The sequence below is a fragment of the Rhinatrema bivittatum genome, chromosome 17 (genome assembly GCF_901001135.1).
Source record: "Rhinatrema bivittatum chromosome 17, aRhiBiv1.1, whole genome shotgun sequence".
In the NCBI taxonomy this organism is placed as follows: domain Eukaryota; kingdom Metazoa; phylum Chordata; class Amphibia; order Gymnophiona; family Rhinatrematidae; genus Rhinatrema; species Rhinatrema bivittatum.
The window spans coordinates 43576369-43591654 of NC_042631.1; the positions used below are offsets into that span (position 1 = coordinate 43576369).

The following is a 15286-nucleotide window of genomic DNA, read 5'->3' on the forward strand; positions in this document are numbered from 1 at the left end:
CTTCTCCATCGCAACTATATCTTTTTTGAGATGTGGCGACCAGAATTGTACGCAGTATTCAAGGTGTGGTCTCACCATGGAGCGATGTAGAGGCATTATGACATTTTCATTTCTATTAACCATTCCCTTCCTAATAATTCCTAACATTCTATTTGCTTTTTTGACTGCTGCAGCACACTGAGCTGACGATTTTAAAGTATTATCCACTATGATGCCTAGATCTTTTTCCTGGGAGGTAGCTCCTAATATGGAACCTAACATTGTGTAACTACAGCAACAGTTATTTTTCCCTATATGCAACACCTTGCACTTGTCCACATTAAATTTCATCTGCCATTTGGATGCCCAATCTTCAAGTCTCGCAAGGTCCTCCTGCAATGTATCACAGTCTGCTTGTGATTTAACTACTCTGAATAATTTTATATCATCTGCAAATTTGATAACCTCACTCGTCGTATTCCTTTCGAGATCATTTATATATATATATATTGAAAAGCACCGGTCCAAGTACAGATCCCTGAGGCACTCCACTGTTTACCCTTTTCCACTGAGAAAATTGACCATTTAATCCTACTCTCTGTTTCCTGTCTTTTAACCAGCTTGTAATCCACGAAAGGACATCGCCTCCTATCCCATGACTTTTTAGTTTTCGTAGAAGCCTCTCATGAGGGACTTTATCAAACGCCTTCTGAAAATCCAAATACACTACATCTACCGGTTCACCTTTATCCACATTTTTAACAACCCCTTCAAAAAAAATGAAGCAGATTTGTTAGGCAAGACTTCCCTTGGGTAAATCCATGTTGACTATGTTCCATTAAATCATGTCTTTCTATATGCTTTACAATTTTGTTCTTGAGAATAGTTTCCACTATTTTTCCAGGCACTGAAGTCAGGCTCACTGGTCTATAGTTACCTGGTTCGCCCCTGGAGCCTTTTTTAAATATTGGGGTTACATTGGCCACCCTCCAGTCTTCAGGTACAATGGATGATTTTAATGATAGGTTACAAATTTTAACTAATAGATCAGAAATTTCATTTTTGAGTTTCTTCAGAACCCTAGGATGCATACCATCCGGTCCAGGTGATTTGCTACTCTTTAGTTTGTCAATCTGGCCTACTACATCTTCCAGGTTCACAGTGATTTCGTTCAGTTCGTCTGACTCATCACCCCTGAAAACCATCTCCGGAACTGGTATCTCCTCAACATCCTCATTTGTAAACACGGAAGCAAAGAATTCATTTAGTCTTTCTGCAATGGCCTTATCTTCCCTAAGAGCCCCTTTAACCCCTCTCTCATCTAATGGTCCAACCGACTCCCTCACAGGTTTCTTGCTTTGGATATATTTTTAAAAGTTTTTATTATGAGTTTTTGCCTCTATGGTCAATTTCATTTCAAATTCTTTCTTCGCCTGTCTTATCAATGTTTTACTTGGAAATGTTCTGCTTGGAAATGGTATGAGTGTTATTTCAAAACAGGCAGGCAGGTACATATATACGTGTGCATCGGCGCTTGCCCAGGGATGCAGCAATTGATTAACATACACGCATGTATGCACATATGTTACAAAAATGCCTAGGCATGAGTATGTGTGCACCGGGTTATGCAAGCGGGAGCGCACAGCCGTGCCTATCAGTGTATGTGCAACTCAGCTGGGGGAATTTTATAAAAGGCACACATCCATGCTATGATCAGTTTCACCTGGTGCCCACCAGTTCACCCAGCGTAGAGCTAGGTCCTGCAAACCCCCCTACCCCCCCCCCCCCCCCGGTTCTTTAGCTTGCATTTCCTCCAGTTACACCAGATCCATTAAATCCCCCAGTGATGTTTGGATTTTTTTTTTAACTTATCCTCCTCCAAAGCAGAAGTAAATTTCCGCAGCACAGGACCTGGGCATGTACGTAACTGAGCGCGCACCTCCTGGCCCTGCCCCAGAATTCCCAGGCCCCGCCCACACCCTGCTCACACCAGGTCCCTTTCTCATTCCAAGTGAGATATTTGCATATCTGGAGCTGTGCGCGCAGCTAGGACCTTTTTAAAATCAGGTAGACACACGCATGACTAAAACGTAAGCACATCTCTGATTTTGGCGAGCTCATCCCTTTTAAAATTCATCTGTATATGTTCAAACATAAGAAATACTTTGGGATTTTTATAAGTTATAAGCTAAAAATTCTATCATTTTTACAGCACCAAGTACCATATCAAGAGTTCCTTCAGACAGTTTCTATTTATTACTCTGCTTCAGGTGCTAATACCTAGATACGGTTACTTAAAATATGACTTCCAAATAAATATTCCGCAGTACAAACTTCCTTACTTTTCTATGAGCAACCACCAGTACCGGAACTGCACATTCAGATTCTATCCATTTATATTGCTGAATTCTTTTTCTAAACCTCAATTATCTCTTCACTATTAAGAATGCAATGGTGTATTATAGAGTAAGGTTAGAGTTGATTAATCTCTGCTTTCTGCTTTCAGCAGGTCCCACCACTACAAGTGTTTCCACACCAGGTAATTTTATCTCTTGATAAGATTGTTGTTAATCTGTGCTGACTGTGTGAGCAAATACTTTTATGATTTCATTTGATGTTTCCACTTCTGTTATTTATTGTTTCTGTCTTCGTATTTTGATTGTGTGTTTTCTTTTTATTTATTTGAAATGAAAAATCAAACTGAACATGTTCATTGATGTAAAACATTAAAACAAATTGATGTTTGACCACAAAGTACCCTATCTCCTGCGCCTCTTCCTATTCCTCCAAGCAGATCCTTTCCCATCTTCCCCTAATGGTGTCTTCATTTCATGACAAATCTTTCCTGGGCTGGTGCAGGCCTCATCATTTCTGCTATGCTCTAGCCCTAATTGCAAATAATGCCAGCAGATCAACCTGATGCTTTCTTTTCCAGGAATTTAAGTCTGCTGGCATCATTAGCAATGGCGGAGCGAAAGCAATGGGGGTTTGCTCCTGATCCATGAAGTATTAGAAGGAAATAATAGGAAAAGGTATATAAGATTATGGGCAGAATCTGTTGAGGCCCAGGATATTTATTTTTTGGTGAAATGGCAAGTGCACATAGCAGAACACCCTATATCTCCAGATAAAATGGAAGCTGAATTTTCAAAGGAGTTTCTCATGTAAATGTAACATTCCATGATAGCAATATTTAAAAGCCATTTATCCATGTTAAGTGCCCTTAACACAGGTACAACCCATTGACAAATTAATGGCATAGATCGTAGCAATTTTGAAAAACCCAGTTACATGGGAAAAGAACATTAACACATGCAAAAACTCAGTGGTAAGCATGTAGATGCTATTGAATCAGGCCTTCTATTTTTAAATGTGATTTCAAACTTTGATGAAACAATATCACTACATGTGCCCTTTCTACATACTAGGATAACATCCAATGGCAATATTAAGACGAATGAAATAATGTTTTAACCAAAATCCTCATATTCTGCTTGGAAACTGTATATTTTCAAAGATGGGATATACATTTTAAGGTGAATTTTAACAGTCAGGAGTGAGCTTAAATCAGGAGATGCCTGCACAAGTCGGGCTTGCGCGTGCCTACCGAATTTCACAAGGTGCCCAGATGCACACGTATCTCCTGCGGCATGCACTTCTCTCTCCAATTGGAAAAGTGGCATGGGTGGTTTTTTTGTTTAGGGGTGGGGGGGGGGAGGTGGAGAGATGTGCACGTAAATATGTAAGCGCCCTGGCACACAACCAAGATCCAGTATCACTTAAATTTTCGTGTGCTATGGAAGAAGTGCAACTTTAAAATTAAAAAGAGCCATTTCTGCTGGGTTTAAGTGCCCTGTGGTAACTAGGGGGAGTGCAGGCTTTTAAACCAGGGGGGTTTGGAGGACTTAGCTCTTAACTGGGCAAATTGATGAGCGATCTGTGAAGTTGGCAATGGTGTGGGTGCGTGCCCTTTTTAAAAACTGACTTCCATGGTAGAAGCGGGAATTGGTTGCCTACTTAAAATTGGGCACTCGTGTGTGCACTCCTAGGCTATTTTCTAAAATGCACGCATATGTTTGCAAGTTATAAAATTGCTGCGTCCCTGGGTGCATGCTGGCTCAGTCACATCAAAATGTGCCCGCACAATTGTTTAAACGTTACTGATTTTATGTTATAAATTATAACCTAAAAATTCTATGATTTTTATAGCAACAGTTGCCAAATCAGGAACTACAACATCAGGTAATTTCTATCTCTGCAAAAGTTTTCACTTGCTCTGTTTCTATGTAGTTCAGATGCTAATACCTAGGTATGATTACTTAAAATATTACTTCCAATTAAATGTTCAGAAACATGAGCTTCCTGATTATTCTATAAACAACCACCAGGACTGGAGCTACAAATTCAGAACATTTACATTTATATTTCTGTATTTTTACTAAAGCTCAATTATCTCCTCATTATTAGGTATGCAGTCCTGAATTATTGCATAAGGATAAAGTCTGACTGAAATTTTATCTCTGTGCTCTCTCTTTTCATCAGGTTCAACTCCAAGCCCTCCCAAATCAGGTAATTTTCTTTCTTCATCAGATTGCTGTTCACCTGTTCTGATTGTGTGAACAAATAGTTTCAGCCGATTTTTCACTTCTGTTCTATTTATTTCATATCTTGATTGTGTGGTTTCTTGTCATTTATTTGAAATGAAAAATCAAAGTGAACATATTTATTGAAGCAGAATCTTTAAAAGAATTGAGCTAACATAAAATAACCCATCTTCTGGGGTTCCTCAAGTCTCCCAAGCAGATCCGGCTCCATCTTATCCCAATGGAGTTTTCATTCCATAAAAAACTTTACTCAACTGCTGCAATCCCCTATCACTTTTGCTATGCTCCATCCCCAACTGCAAATAATGCGAGCAATTGAAGCCTTTCCGATTCCTTTATTCCATGAAAATGGATCTGCTGGCATCATTAGCAATGGAAGCACTGATGGAGCAAATGCAACCGGAGTTCACTCCTGCTCCGTGAGAAATTAACCGGAAATGAGTATAGCGCTGGGGGAAAAAGTACAAAGCAGATGCTGGGGAGAATCCAGGGAGGCACAATATAATTAATTTGTGGTGCCATTGCAAGTGTACGTAGCTGAACACAATATATCTCTAGACAAGGGGCGCTCATCCACGCCATTCCCAGTTTCACCAGTTTGTCCACCAGTTAGTACATTTAACACCTGTGTCCTCCCAAGCCTCCTGGTTGAATAGCTTACATTCCCCTCAGTTACCACAGATGCTTGGTTAGTTTATTTTTTAACTTACCCTTGTCCCTAGCAGAATTAAACCTACGCAGCAGTGAACCTGGGCTCGCTCAGGCACATATGTGCATATTTCTTGGCCACACTCATACCCCGCCCCAAAACACCCATGCTATGCCCAGACCACGCCACTCCCCTCCCCTTTTGACATTCCAGTGAGATGCTTGCACATTAGCGATATGTGCCTATCTTGGCGGCTTTTAAATTTCAATGGGCACACTTAAAGGTAAATTTTAAAAGCACAGCACGCACCAAATCTGGGAGATTCACGAATATGTCGGGCCAGCACTTGCTGAGCAGATTTTAAAAGGCATCCGCGTACGTGCTTACTGCACACACTAAAATGTTTTAACAAACAAGGGCAGGTCAGGGGCTTAGTCGAGGTCTCCATGGACACTCCTGGACTTCATACTGAAAGTGGCGCATAAATACTTATCCACAAAAGTGCGCGCTGGAGTCTCCATCCCATAACTTTACTTCTGCTTTGGATGGTGTGAGAGTCATTAAACAAAAAAACAACACAGTACAGCAGGGTTTTAAGGTTCGGGGCTAATAGTAGTGAAGGAGGGCTATTAAAGTTGGGGGATTTGGAAGTCCTTTCCCTTAGCTGGCAAACTGGGAACGAACTGGGAAAACAGGCAAATGCATCTGTGTTCATGTCTCTTAACTCCTCCCCCCCCCACACACTTATTTATTAGTAGCGCCATTTGTGTGCATAGTCGCGTGCACTTATGTGCGCATTCAGCCTGTTTTATAACGTGCATATATATACGCGTCTGTTATAAAATATCCGCGTCCCTGCGCATGTGCCGGCAAATGTGTGCAGATGTGAGCTCGTGTACTTGTTTGAAAGTTACAATCCCAAGCCCAACTTGAATGTGCTAATCCCGATTTTGGCACTTGCCGAACTTTTAAAGTCTACCTCTATCTGAATAGTTTAAGAATATTACCAAATTTTCATATTCTGCTTGGGAATGGTATGAGTGTTATTTCAAAACAGGCACGAGGGTACATATATACGTGTGCATCGGCGCATGCCCAGGGATGCAGCAATTGATTAACATAGACGCACGTATGCACATATGTTATAAAAATGACTAGTCGTGAGTATATGTGCACCGGATTATGCAAGCGGGAGCGCACAGCCGCGCCTATCAGTGTATGTGCAACTCAACTGGGGGAATTTTATAAAAGGCACACATCCATGCTATGACCAGTTTCACCCGGTGCCCACCAGTTCACCCAGTGTAGAGGTCCTGCAAACCCCCCCCCCCCCTGGTTCTTTAGCCTGCATTTCCTCCTGTTACCCCAGACCCATAAACCCCCAGTGATGTTTGGATTTTTTTTTAACTTAACCTCCTCCTTAGCAGAAGTAAATGTCCGCAGCACAGGACCTGGGCATGTGCACAGGCATATATGTAACTGAGCGCACACCTCCTGGCCCTGCCCCAGAATAGCTAGGCCCCGCCCACTCCATGCTCACGCCAGGGCCCTTTCTCGTTCCAAGTGAGATATTTGCATATCTGGAGCTGTGCGTGCAGCTAGGACCTTTTTAAATCAGGTAGACACACGCATTACTAAAAAGTAAGCACATCTCTGATGTTGACGAGCGCATCCCTTTTAAAATTCATCTGTATATGTTCATACATAGGAAACACTTTGGGATTTTTATAAGTTATAAGCTAAAAATTCTATCATTTTTACAGCACCAAGTACCATATCAGGAGTTTCTTCAGACAGTTTCTATTTATTACTCTGCTTCAGGTGCTAATACCTAGATACGGTTACTTAAAATATGACTTCCAAATAAATATTCCGCAGTACAAACTTCCTTACTTTTCTATGAGCAACCACCAGTACTGGAACTACGCATTCAGATTCTTTCCATTTATATTGCTGAATTCTTTTTCTAAACCTGAATTATCTCTTCACTATTAAGAATGCAATGGTGAATTATAGAGTAAGGTTAGAGTTGATTAATCTCAGCTTTCTGCTTTCAGCAGGTCCAACCACTACAAGTGTTTCCACACCAGGTAATTTTATCTCTTGATAAGATTGTTGTTAATCTGTGCTGACTGTGAGAGCAAATACTTTTATGATTTCATTTGATGTTTCCACTTCTGTTATTTATTGTTTCTGTCTTCATATTTTGATTGTGTGTTTTCTTTTTATTTATTTGAAATGAAAAATCAAACTGAACATGTTCATTGATGTAAAACATTAAAACAAATTGAAGTTTAACCACAAAGTACCCTATCTCCTGGGCCTCTTCCTATTCCTCCAAGCAGATCCTTTCCCATCTTCCCCTAATGGTGTCTTCATTTCATGACAAATCTTTCCTGGGCTGGTGCAGGCCTCATCATTTCTGCTATGTTGTAGCCCTAATTGCAAATAATGCCAGCAGATCAACCTGGTGCTTTCTTTTCCAGGAATTTAAGTCTGCTGGCATTATTAGCAATGGCGGAGCGAAAGCAATGGGGGTTTGCTCCTGATCCATGAAATATTAGAAGGAAATAATAGGAAAAGGGATATAAGATTATGGGCAGAATCTGTTGTGGCCCAGGATATTTATTTTTTGGTGAAATGGCAAGTGCACATAGTAGAACACCCTATATCTCCAGATAAAATGGAAGCTGAATTTTCAAAGGAGTTGTGCATGTAAATGTAACATTCCATGATAGTAATATTTAAAAGCCATGTATCCATGTTAAGTGCACTTAGCACAGGTACAACCCATTGACAAATTAATGGCATAGATCGTAGCAATTTTGAAAAATCCAGTACCATGTTAAAAGTACATTAACACATGCAAAAACTCAGTGGTAAGCATGTAGATGCTATTGAATCAGGCCTTCTATTTTTAAATGTGATTTCAAACTTTGATGAAACAATATCACTACATGTGCCCTTTCTTCATACTAGGATAACATCCAATGGCAATATTAAGACGAATGAAATAATGTTTTAACCAAAATCTTCATATTCTCCTTGGAAACTGTATATTTCCAAAGATGGGATATACATTTTAAGGTGAATTTTAACAGTCAGGAGTGAGCTAAAATCAGGAGATGCCTGCACAAGTTGGGCTTGCCCATGCCTACCGAATTTCACAAGGTGCCCAGATGCACACGTATCTCCTGCGGCATGCACTTCTCTCTCCAATTGGAAAAGTGGCATGGGTGGGGTTTTTTTTTTGGGGGGGGGGGGAGAGATGTGCACGTAAATATGTACGCACACTGGCACAAAACCAAGATCCAGTATCACTTAAATTTTCGTGTGTATGGAAGAAGTGCAACTTTAAAATTAAAAAAAGCCATTTCTGCTGGGTTTAAGTGCTCTGTGGTAACTAGAGGGAGTGCAGGCTTTTATACCAGTGGGGTTTAAAGGACTTAGCTCTTAACTGGGCAAATTGATGGGCGATCTGAGAAGTTGGCAATGGTGTGGGTGCGTGCCCTTTTTAAAATCTGACTTCCATGGTAGAAGCAGGAATTGGGTGCCCATATAAAATTGGGCACTCGTGTGTGCACGCCAAGGCTATTTTCTAAAATGCACGCATATGTTTGCAAGTTATAAAATTGCTGCGTCCCTGGCTGCATGCTGGCTCAGACACACCAAAATGTGCCCGCACAATTGTTTAAACGTTACTGACTTTATGTTATAAATTATAACCTAAAAATTCTATGATTTTTATAGCAACAGTTGCCAAATCAGGAACTACAACATCAGGTAATTTCTATCTCTGCAAAAGTTTTCACTTGCTCTGTTTCTATGTAGTTCAGATGCTAATACCTAGGTATGATTACTTAAATATTACTTCCAATTAAATGTTCAGAAACAGGAGCTTCCTGATTTTTCTATAAACAGCCACCAGGACTGGAACTACAAATTCAGAACATTTACATTTATATTTCTGTATTTTTACTAAAGCTCAATTATCTCCTCATTGTTAGGTATGCAATTCTGAATTATAGCATAAGGATAAAGTCTGACTGAAATTTTATCTCTGTGCTCTCTCTTTTCATCAGGTTCAACTCCAAGCCCTCCCAAATCAGGTAATTTTCTTTCTTCATCAGATTGTTGTTCACCTGTTCTGATTGTGTGAACAAATAGTTTCACTGATTTTTCACTTCTGTTCTATTTATTATCCCAGGACAAGCAGGATGCTAGTCCTCACATATGGGTGACATCGGTAATGGAGCCCTATGTACGGAAAAACTTCTCTAAAAGTTTCCATGAAACTTTTGACTGGCACCAGAGTGCCTACTGAGCATGCCCAGCATGCCATGATATTCCCTGCCACAGGGGTCTCCCTTCAGTCTTCTTTTTCCGCGAAGCACTTAGCATCGCGGTATTATTGGAGTCCTGAGGTGAATTCACCACCTTAAAAAAGTTTATCTTTTTCGGAAAAAAAATTAATCCCACCGCAAGGGTTTCCTTTCGATAACACCGCGGTAACTTTTTTTCCCTTCGGTTTCTGGCCAGTACCGAGATTTTTTGGTCATCGCCGTCGACGGCTGTCCGGCAACATGGCCTCCGGGTTCAAAAAATGCCCGAACTGTGCGCGGAATATGTCGATAACCGACCCGCACTTGGAATGTGTTCTTTGCCTAGGCAAAGATCACAACATAAAATCGTGTAATTTATGTGCGGAGATGACCTCAAAAGGCCTTCGTCTCCGAGCTGAGAAAATGGAGCAATTGTTTAATATACAGTTGCTTCCGAAGGCATCGACTTCCATTCAGTCATCGCCATCAGGATCCGTTCGTCAGGTCCTACTGAAGAAAAGTCGTCCGGAGGCTGGAGACGCTTCCACGCCTTCCCCGTCAATATCATCGAAGGCATCCACTTCTGGGAGTGAAAAACAGAAGGAAAAACATCGACACCGGCATCGACGATGCCAAGCACCGATGACCGAAGACCCATCGACAGGTACGGCCTCACCCGCAAAAATACCTCGGACGAGTGCGGAGGCTTCGAGGCCTACTGATCCAGGGCGATCCCCACCGATATCGGTGCCAGGTTCCGTACCCCCTCAGGGCTCTGAGGGGGTATCGGCATCGCCATCACCGCCTCCCTCCATAGCTGCTCTGGTATCACAGCTATGAGAGTGGAACTTGACTCATACATACGTCAAGCGGTGCACCAGGCTCTGCGCGATGCGATTCCGCCACAGCCACCGACACTTCCATCGATGCCGATTCCGATGCTGGGAGAACCATCACCCTTGAAGCCGCCGGCACCAACGATGCCACGGGAACCGCTCCCGATGCCTACCCCGGTACCCTCACCGGTGCCACCGATGACTACACCGATGCCAGTGGAGGATGTCTCGATGCTCCATCCTTTTATCACTAAATTGGACACTCTGCTGGATATCCTTTCAAATAAAACACCAGAAGAGCCTATTCCAGGCCCCTCTGGAGTACCAAGACCTCCAAGGCCTCATTCTCCTCTGTTACCAGCAAGGCCTAAAGCACCTTCCATAATACCAGTCACTCCTCACGCTCCACAGGAGGTGGCTACTGACACCAGTTCCGAATATTCATCAGATGCAGATATATTTTCAGAACCCTTTCCACCTGACGACCACAGGAAGTCACCTCCTGAGGACCTTTCCTTTAGAAATTTTGTAAGGGATATGGCTGATATCATCCCCTTTCAACTACAAACAGAGGTGGATGCAAGGCAGAAAACCTTGGAGGTTCTACAATTTGTAGATCCTCCTAAGGAAATGTTGGCAGTACCTGTTCATGAAGTGTTTCAAGACCTTCAGGACAGAATATGGGAACACCCAGGATCAGTTGCAGCAGTCAACAAAAGATCAGAGGCAACTTATTTGGTACAACCTATTCCAGGTTTTCAAAAATCACAGTTGCCGCACCAGTCAGTCGTCGTAGAATCCGCCCAGAAAAAGGCGAAGCGACTGAAATCACATTCATCTACACCACCTGGGAAGGAAAGTAGATTTTTGGATAACCTAGGACGCAAAGTTTTTCAGGGTTCCATGCTGGTATCCAAGATAACATCATACCAGCTATATATGAACCAATATCAAAGGAACCTCTGGAAGCAGGTTCAAGACCTAGCTCTTTCTCTCCCTGAGCAGTATCAAGAGCCATTCCAAAATGTCATCCATAAAGGCCTCGAATCAGGAAAACACGAGGTCAGAGCCACTTATGACTGCTTCGAGACTGCAGCAAGACTTTCTGCTTCAGGCATAGCTGCACGCAGATGGGCATGGCTAAAGGCCTCTGATCTCCATCCAGAGGTGCAAGAATTCTTGGCTGATCTTCCTTGCTTGGGGGACAACCTTTTTGGGGAGAAGGTAAAGGAAGCTGTGGCGACTATGAAAGACCACACAGAAACCCTAAAGCAATTATCCTTACTACCACAGGATACTCAGCCTTCCACAAGAAGGGTTCCAAAGCGTGATACCAGACGTCCTTACTACCGTCCACGCAGGTATTATCCCCCAGCAAATAGACCCAGAGCAGCCCGTCCACCTCAACGCCAACAACCTAGGCAGAGGCCTCCAAGGGCACAACCACCACCACAAACTGCCACTACATCTGGTTTCTGAAACAACCCAGAGAGCAGCAGCCTTATCAACCCGTTCCCACATTTACCAGTAGGGGGTCGAGTAACACATTTCCAAAGCATTTGGGCCTCCATCACCACCGACCAGTGGTTGTTATCCATCACAGCTCACGGTTACAGACTAGATTTTCTTATTGTTCCAAAAGAAAACCCACCAATTCCATCTTGGACAGTAAATCAACATTCCATGATTCTTCAAACAGAATTATCCACCCTTCTGAGAGCCAGGGCCATAGAACCAGTTCCTGGACCTCAAAAGGGCAGAGGATTCTACTCCGATATTTCCTCATTCCAAAGAAAACAGGAGGCCTTCGACCCATTCTAGACCTCAGAAATCTCAACAAATTTCTCAAAAAAGAAAAATTCAGGATGGTATCCTTAGGCACCATTCTACCTCTTCTTCAAAGGGGAGATTGGTTCTGCTCTCTGTATCTTCAAGATGCCTATGCTCACATTCCCATCTTTCCTCCTCATCGCCAGTACCTGCGATTTCTGGTAAAGAATCAACATTTTCAATACAAAGTGCTGCCATTCGGCCTTGCAGCAGCCCCATGAATATTCACAAAGTGCATGGCTGTAGCAGTGGCACACCTCCACAAACAAAGAGTGCACGTGTTCCCTTATCTGGACGATTGGCTCATCAAGAGTCAATCAAAAGAAGGAACTCTCACTTCTCTCAAGCTCACTATCCATGTGCTTCACTCCTTGGGATTTCTCATCAACTACCAGAAATCCCATCTGTCATCAACTCATCTTATACAGTTCATAGGTGCAGAGCTAATACTGCAATGGCAAAAGCTTTTCTTCCAAGAGACCGTGCTCAAACACTTGTCCTCTTGACTCACACTCTTCGAAACCAATTCCAGGTAACAGCTCACCAGTGCCTCATTCTTCTAGGGCACATGGCTTCCACAGTTCACGTAACTCCCATGGCCAGATTGACCATGCGACTACTGCAATGGACACTCAAAGCACAGTGGATACAAGCCACTCAACCAATTTCCACTCCCATTCATATCACACCAGAGCTCAGATCTGCACTCATCTGGTGGACATCAATGAACAACCTGCTCAAAGGCCTACCTTTCCAGCAACCAGTTCCACAAGTAACTTTGACTACAGATGCATCCACCTTAGGGTGGGGAGCACACATCGGTCATCTAAAGACACAGGGCAAGTGGACGAAGCTCGAAGCCTCTTTTCAAATAAACTTCCTGGAGCTTCGAGCTATACGCTATGCGCTGCATGCGTTCAAGGACTGCCCATCACACAAGACTGTTCTGATCCAAACGGACAACACAGTAGCCATGTGGTACATCAACAAACAAGGGGGGACAGGTTCTTATCTCCTTTGTCAAGAAGCAGCACAGATTTGGGACTGGGCCCTGACACACTCAATTCTTTTTCGGGCCACTTACCTAGCAGGCATCCACAACATAGTAGCAGATCGCCTCAGTCGCCAGTTCCAACCGCACGAATGGTCCTTGGATCCAGCAATAGCATCCAAGATCATCCAACGCTGGGGTCAACCGACGATAGATCTCTTTGCATCCCATCTCAACTACAAAGTGAACAATTACTGCTCTCTACTCCGACAGCAGAACAGCCTACCAAAGGACGCATTTGCTCGCCATTGGAATTCAGGCCTTTTATACGCGTATCCACCGATACCACTCATAACCAAAACACTAGTGAAACTACAACAGGACAAGGGGACTATGATACTCATAGCCCCATATTGGCCTCGACAGGTATGGTTCCCCACACTGCTAGATATCTCAGTCAGGGATCCAGTTTGCCTGGGAGTAGCTCCCAATCTCATAACTCAGGAACAGGGTCAGTTGCGCCATCCCAACCTTCAATCCCTGTCCCTGACAGCATGGATGTTGAAAGCTTGATCTTACAGCCTCTCAACCTTCCATCCTCTATATCTCAAGTACTTATAGCTGCACGTAAACCTTCCACTAGAAAGAATTATTCCTACAAATGGAAACAGTTTACTTTGTGGTGCACTCAGAAAGATTTAGATCCTTTCACTTGCCCCACTACCTCGCTACTAGATTACCTTTACCATCTCTCAGACTCTGGTCTTAAGACGTCATCTGTAAGGGTACACTTAAGTGCAATCTCAGCTTACCATAACAAGCTGGGAGATGCACCTATCTCCACACAGCCTCTCGTCAGTAAATTCATGAGAGGCCTAACTCACATTAAACCTCCAGTTCATTCCCCAAGCATACAATGGGACCTGAACGTAGTATTAACTAGGCTTATGCGTTCTCCATTTGAACCCATAAATACCTGTGACCTTAAATACCTTACTTGGAAAATGGTATTTCTCATAGCCATTACATCAGCTAGAAGGGTCAGCGAACTACAAGCGCTAGTCACATACGAACCTTTTACAAAGTTCCTACATGACAGGGTAGTCCTCCGTACACATCCAAAATTCCTTCCTAAGGTAGTCACGGAATTTCACTTGAACCAATCAATAGTTTTACCAACATTCTTTCCTAGGCCGCATTCCCATCAGGGTGAAAGAGCCTTACACACTTTGGACTGTAAGCGTGCGTTATCCTTCTATTTAAACCGCACAACAGCCCAAAGGAAATCCAGTCAGCTGTTTGTTTCCTATGATCCAAACAAACCAGGTAAAGCAGTGGGTAAGCATACTCTGTCAAACTGGCTAGCAGATTGCATACAATTTTGTTATGAAAAAGCAGGCCTTACTCTTCAAGGGCGAGTAAAAGCACACTCAGTCAGAGCAATGTCAACTTCAGTAGCACACCTTCGCTCTGTGCCTATTCTGGACATTTGTAAAGCAGCAACATGGAGTTCTCTTCACACTTTTACAGCTCACTACTGTTTAGACAAAGAAGGAAGACAAGATTCGGCCTATGGACAATCCGTCTTAAAGAACTTGTTTCCAGTATAATCCCAACTCCTTCTATATCCAACCTGCTGTGATCTTCGGCTGATTCATTTCATCAACAATACTTCATTGTTGCTTCACTACAAAATGACTCAGCCTCTAGCTTGCTAATCACCCATATGTGAGGACTAGCATCCTGCTTGTCCTGGGATAAAGCAAAATTGCTTACCTTGTAATAGGTGTTATCCCAGGACAGCAGGATGTAGTCCTCACGAAACCCACCCGCCACCCCGCGGAGTTGGGTCCGATACGTTTTATTATTTTATTTTTGGCTAATGCTAATTGCTACAAAACAAGACTGAAGGGAGACCCCTGTGGCAGGGAATATCATGGCATGCTGGGCATGCTCAGTAGGCACTCTGGTGCCAGTCAAAAGTTTCATGGAAACTTTTAGAGAAGTTTTTCCGTACATAGGGCTCCATTCCCGATGTCACCCATATGTGAGGACTACATCCTGCTGTCCTGTGA

General features: G+C 42.9%; 1 protein-coding gene across 1 annotated transcript in view; it reads left to right on the top strand.

Annotated features, from left to right (window-relative positions):
• The window catches only part of LOC115079493 (kielin/chordin-like protein), a 189244-nt gene that overhangs the window by 162265 nt on the left and 11693 nt on the right, over nucleotides 1-15286 (top strand). Inside the window, exons 44-49 of the mRNA XM_029583118.1 lie at nucleotides 2486-2518; nucleotides 4189-4221; nucleotides 4522-4548; nucleotides 7293-7322; nucleotides 8983-9015; nucleotides 9315-9341. Coding sequence (XP_029438978.1) covers nucleotides 2486-2518; nucleotides 4189-4221; nucleotides 4522-4548; nucleotides 7293-7322; nucleotides 8983-9015; nucleotides 9315-9341 — 183 coding nt within the window. The remainder of the gene's footprint in view (nucleotides 1-2485; nucleotides 2519-4188; nucleotides 4222-4521; nucleotides 4549-7292; nucleotides 7323-8982; nucleotides 9016-9314; nucleotides 9342-15286) is intronic.